The following is a 4,953-nucleotide window of genomic DNA, read 5'->3' on the forward strand; positions in this document are numbered from 1 at the left end:
CCCCATGCCTTGTGGAACGGAGCCGCTGCCGCCGGCCCACGCCACGTCGACCGCTGCCCCCACGCGGGGGTCGCCCGACATGCCGCACCCCGACCCCGGTTGTGCGTGTGCCATCATGTAATTGATAGTGTCACATGTATCAATGTATCAGTTGATGGATTTTAATGCAGCGCGACGATTGTTTTCGCGGGCGGCGCCTTGGGCTTGTTGCGGATAATGGGCACGAGGAGGAGCTCGACGACCATGCCGATGGCGTAGATGATGGACGTGATGAAGAAGCAGTAGCGGTACCCGTGGCGCTCAATCAAGTAGCCGCCAACGACCGCGCTCCCAGAGTACGTAAACTGCGTGAGGCCCTCGAGTGCGTTCCAGCGACCGCGGAGACTCTGCGGCACATAGTCCATGAGGATCGAGGTGCGCAGCGGCTCCGAGCAGCGCATAAAACCGCTCCTACATGCATCATCAATTCCAAATACTCGAGAGACCAAATGGCGGCGTACCGGAGAAGGAAGAGGCCGATTTCGCCCCAGAGCGGCTTCATGTACGTCATGAAAAGCAGACAGAGTGTCGCAAACACACGCGTGGTGACCACCGTCTCAATGCCACCGACACGCCTAACAAACAAATTGGAGCTCCATCCCACGTAATGTACATCAAGTCGAGGACGTACGCAGCGACGCGCTCCGTGACGAACGCGAGGCACACAACGAGGAGCGGCTGGACCACAAAGAGGAGGTTGACCTCGGACGGCGTCAAGCCATATTCGTTTTGAAAGAAGACGGGGAAAAAGTTGACCGTCATGCCCGCGCCGTTGCAAATGATAAAGTCGGATAAGAAGAGCAAGTACGGAACGTGGCGTGGGCCAAAGCACAAGAACGAGTTGCCATCGCCAATCACATCGCCGTGTTCGTTGCGTTCGACGTCACCGTCCGAGAGGTCGGCGACCACGAGGCTCGAGCGCTCCGACACCTTGGGTTGCGCGTCCTTCTTGTCGTCGGCGTTGGTAAAGCTATACTCGAGCACGCCGTCTTCGTCCACAAACGAAATGGCGCGCGTCTTGATCGGCGCCATCGTGTAATTCTCATACGCCAAGTCGTCGTTGAAAAAGAAGAGCAGCAAAAGCGGCGGCACGCCAATGACCGTGCCGACGAGGAGCACAAACTGGAGGCCTTCCAGCGACCACGTGTCGCCGTACAGCTGGAAAAAGATGATGCAAATGGCCGGGCCGGCCACCATGGCCGTGTTCATGAGCGTGTACTTGATCGTGATCGGGTATGCACGCTCGCCGTTCGGGATCGAGTCGGCAAAGAGCGCCTCCAGCGCCGGGCGCTGGAGCGCGCAGAAGAGGCCCCAAAAGCCAAACGTGATGTAAATCAAATTCAAGTGGCCCTACGCATCCGTCCAATGAGCCATGCCACTTACTCCATGCAAAGAGCGAAATGTACAATACGTACAATGCCAAAGGCCACCATGCTCATGGCGATGCACACGAGACCGAGCACCGCCGAGACCTTGAGCACCGTGTCGCGGCGAAAGTGGTCGCAGGCGTAGCCACCAGGAATGGCTGCGACCATCTGCACGACGCCTTGGATACCCTTGACCATGCCCACGGGTTCGTTCGAGCCCGTGAGGACGTACACATAGCCCGAGAGCACTTGCTGAAAGATGATGCTAATAGACCACGAGCAATAAGAATGAGGCATGCTTATCGCCTGCTGGCAACCTGCGGCAGGACCAAAAGGTGATGGTGAAGAGGAACGCGAGCTTGACGTTGTGCTCGGCCGTCGCGAGGTACTTGCGCGCCCGTGTAAACAGCATCGCGTCGATCGAGGCCAATTGCAATCTGCCGTGCAGCGAACAAATCAAGGACATGCAACCTTTTTTAATATTGCATACAAATATTCTGTTGTTTTTATTTTGTGGCCCCAACGGTTTCGGCCTGCGAAAGGTGGCGCGACGTTATTTTTATGCAATACTTTATTTACATTGCAAGTTTGTAGGAAACGCCTTCATGAAGCATTAAACGACGTCACCCGCACCCAAACCCAATGATGATGCTCCAGTTGGCCGGCGCCTGCAAGGAACGGCGACGAACCGGCACCTATGAAGTATGAATTATGCCCATGTAATACCAAGGGCCGGTAAGTTGAGCTGGTGGACACACAGAGGAGGCTGCAGAGGAGGTACCGGTACGGTGAAGGGCAGCACGATGGAACGATGGTGAAGGGGCTGGAACACACAGAACGACGTCGCGATCTCATACGCAGTCGCCAGGCCCTTCACTCGCCGTACTACGTTCCGCCGTTGTTGCCGGTGACGAATCTTTCGCGACCTTCAAGCATCCCACCCACTCAGCGAGCCAACCTCGGAACAACGTGGGACCCTTCATTGCTCGCTTGCACGGCAGCAGCTTCCTGGTGATGCTATTTTACGGAAATAGGGTGACGGTGATCTCAGTATCGATTCAAAACAAACTTGTACGTGTGCATTTGCATTTAAAATGTGGTCGATTGGCAGCACGGCATCGGAGGGAGCAAAGCAGCACAGAGGGATGGGATCAGATGCGCCAAGTTGAAGTTGCTCGTGTTGGTTCTAGCAGTTCTAAGAGCTGTTCCAAGTTTGCCCTCTCCACGTGACGCGGTTCGGACACGAGACAGGCATAGCGCGGCAGCTCATTGCCGCCAGCGACTCGAACGACGTGGTGACCGCACTTATCCCGCCCTCATCGCTGCGGGGCCAACGGGTTGTGCCAAGAGGGCTGGTCTGACTTCAAGGTGGACCGCATGCAGCTCTTCTTGGTCAACGGCGCGCGCTTGGCAGACATGCCCCCATCGCACGTCGTATTTCTCTATCTGGTTGACGTGGCGCTAACTGGTATGAGTACTATTACCGGTATGGGTACTACAGGGCAACACGAATCAATGGTCGCCAACCAGGTCGCCAACATTGCGTGTACTTGCATATATACCTCGAGTAAGGCGGTCATGTACCTCATGTAGCCAAGCATCGAGCCGCTCCTGACCGCCGCGCCCCGAAAGCGCTTGCTTGACGCCATCGAGCTTTAGGCGCCGGTGGTCGACATCAAAGCCCCAAAAGTGCGCCTACCGATGTGCGTCTACCATACGTGCGTGCGACCCATGGACCGAAGTAGCTCCACTGGGTCGAACTATTAGTATCTGGCACAACCTCGTCGTTGCAGGCAAGAAGACAGGGTTCTCATCGACATCTTTTAGTCTCGTGTCAATCAGGAGTGTATTACTGCTTCTGTAATACCTAGCAATGCTAATGTTGTCTGCAAGCAGACTCACCCAGAGGATGACAAGCAAGCTTGTCATCGGCAACACTTGTTTTCGGGGATTTTCTGATGTTTATGGGTTTCTTGAGGTCGTGGATAGCGACGTCGCGAGAAGTTGGAGCGGTGCATCTACACGTGCCGGCGTACGGGGACGGGGGGCGCACGGAACGGGCGCAGGAGCAGCACTGATGCTACCGCCGGGTGCTTTGGAGGGTCGACAGTCGGTGGGTCAGGCTGCAGTGGCATCGCACGAGGCAGCCAGCGAGCTGCATGCGGGAACTTGAGCAGGGGCCACACCTCCAGCGGAGGCTTGGCAGCCCGCAGGCACGGGTTCGCAGCTGTCGGCAACGGAGGCGCCGCCATCGGTGGTGCATCAGTCGTCGGTCGTCGGTCGGGCGCCGCAGGCGCTACACAGAGCAGCGCAGCAGTCGTCGAGCACGGGTCGGGAGCCGTCGTCGGTCGTTGGTCGGGCGCCGCAGGTGCTCCAGAGGGCAACGCAGCAGTCATCGAGCACGGGTCGGAAGCTGACGGCAACGGAGGCGCCGCCAAAGGCGGCACCGCAGTCGTCGGGCACGGGTTCGGGTTGCGTCGGCGTCGGCGCGGCTACCGAGAGCGGCGCGGACGACGGCAGAGGGCCATGGTGCACGTGACACGGCGTCTCGACTAATGGGAATGCCACTGACTGCGCTGGGCCAGGCCCACGGGGATTACATCTTTTAGTCTAGCGGTATAGACACTGGTTACCCACCAGGCATACCGGGGTCCGAGTCCCGGAGTGAGCCCCACTTTCTGATTGCTGCTAACGTTATAGTGGTTGCACGACAATACCAGCACGCTGAAAACCCCTCGAACGTTTCGCGGGACCTGGCTCATCCATACGTACCGTTAACTACGAGTGTAGTTTCATGCCAATGCGCTTAAGGGGGTTATCCACTGCCAGAGGGAGGTCCGAAGTCGTCCGTCGTTGTACACAGATAACTCCATGTGATCCGATTCGAATCACATGAAGTTGGGGTTAGGGTTGTGTTTGAGGGGAAACGTATCGGATCATTCGTCAAGTTTCGAACTCCAGTGTTTTCTTCAGATACCGGTATGCTTTCAGAACCCCCGAATACATATATGTCGTCTATGTGTGGACGTTGGACCAAAACCCTAACCAGTGCGATGCGGTACGAACGCGCTCGCTATGACGACTGTGAAAGATCTAGGTTTGACGTATTGGCAGCAAGAGAATTCCCTTGATTGGAGCGGTCGCCCGCCAGTACTCGTGCCTGTCTGCAACGTTTGGAGGCTTCGCACGCCTTTCCGCACACGATGAACTGTGACGGCGTCGCAATATAAATATGAACTAGTTTCGCGTTATCTTCATTGTTACAAAGAGTTCGCATACGTAGAGACTAGCAATCTCCTTCTTCATTCGCTCGCCGGGCCGTGGCTGAGCAGGCGGCGGCGCGGGGGTGCATCTTGTTCTTCTGTAGTCGCGCGGGGACGCTTGTGGCCGCGGGTGAGGCCCATGATGACAAGTTCCGTAGATTCCTTCCAGGCGTCGCGATCGGCGGCAAAGCTACGCAGTTTGTTGAGGTCCTCGAGAGACGCCAGCGACTGAGGCGGCGTCAACGACTGGAGGTCGCGGTGCAGGACGATCGGCAACGTGATCT

General features: G+C 57.0%; 2 protein-coding genes across 2 annotated transcripts; both read right to left on the bottom strand.

The window, feature by feature from the left end:
* Window positions 1-129: 129 nt before the first annotated feature.
* Window positions 130-1,832, bottom strand: SPRG_16567 (hypothetical protein). The gene is made up of 5 exons (XM_012355856.1): window positions 1,724-1,832; window positions 1,455-1,671; window positions 671-1,389; window positions 501-614; window positions 130-450 (listed from the first exon to the last, which is right to left on the bottom strand). The coding sequence occupies exons 1-5, from the start codon at window positions 1,816-1,818 to the stop codon at window positions 162-164; spliced, it is 1,434 nt and encodes a 477-aa protein (XP_012211246.1). The 5' UTR covers window positions 1,819-1,832; the 3' UTR covers window positions 130-161.
* Window positions 1,833-3,493: 1,661 nt separating this feature from the next.
* SPRG_16568 (hypothetical protein) lies at window positions 3,494-4,050 on the bottom strand (the record flags this gene model as incomplete). The annotated part of the gene is made up of 2 exons (XM_012355857.1): window positions 3,494-3,958; window positions 4,044-4,050. The coding sequence occupies 2 exons, from the start codon at window positions 4,048-4,050 to the stop codon at window positions 3,669-3,671; spliced, it is 297 nt and encodes a 98-aa protein (XP_012211247.1). The 3' UTR covers window positions 3,494-3,668.
* Window positions 4,051-4,953: the final 903 nt, after the last annotated feature.

Source organism: Saprolegnia parasitica (assembly GCF_000151545.1).
Source record: "Saprolegnia parasitica CBS 223.65 unplaced genomic scaffold supercont2.320, whole genome shotgun sequence".
NCBI classification, from domain to species: domain Eukaryota; phylum Oomycota; class Saprolegniomycetes; order Saprolegniales; family Saprolegniaceae; genus Saprolegnia; species Saprolegnia parasitica.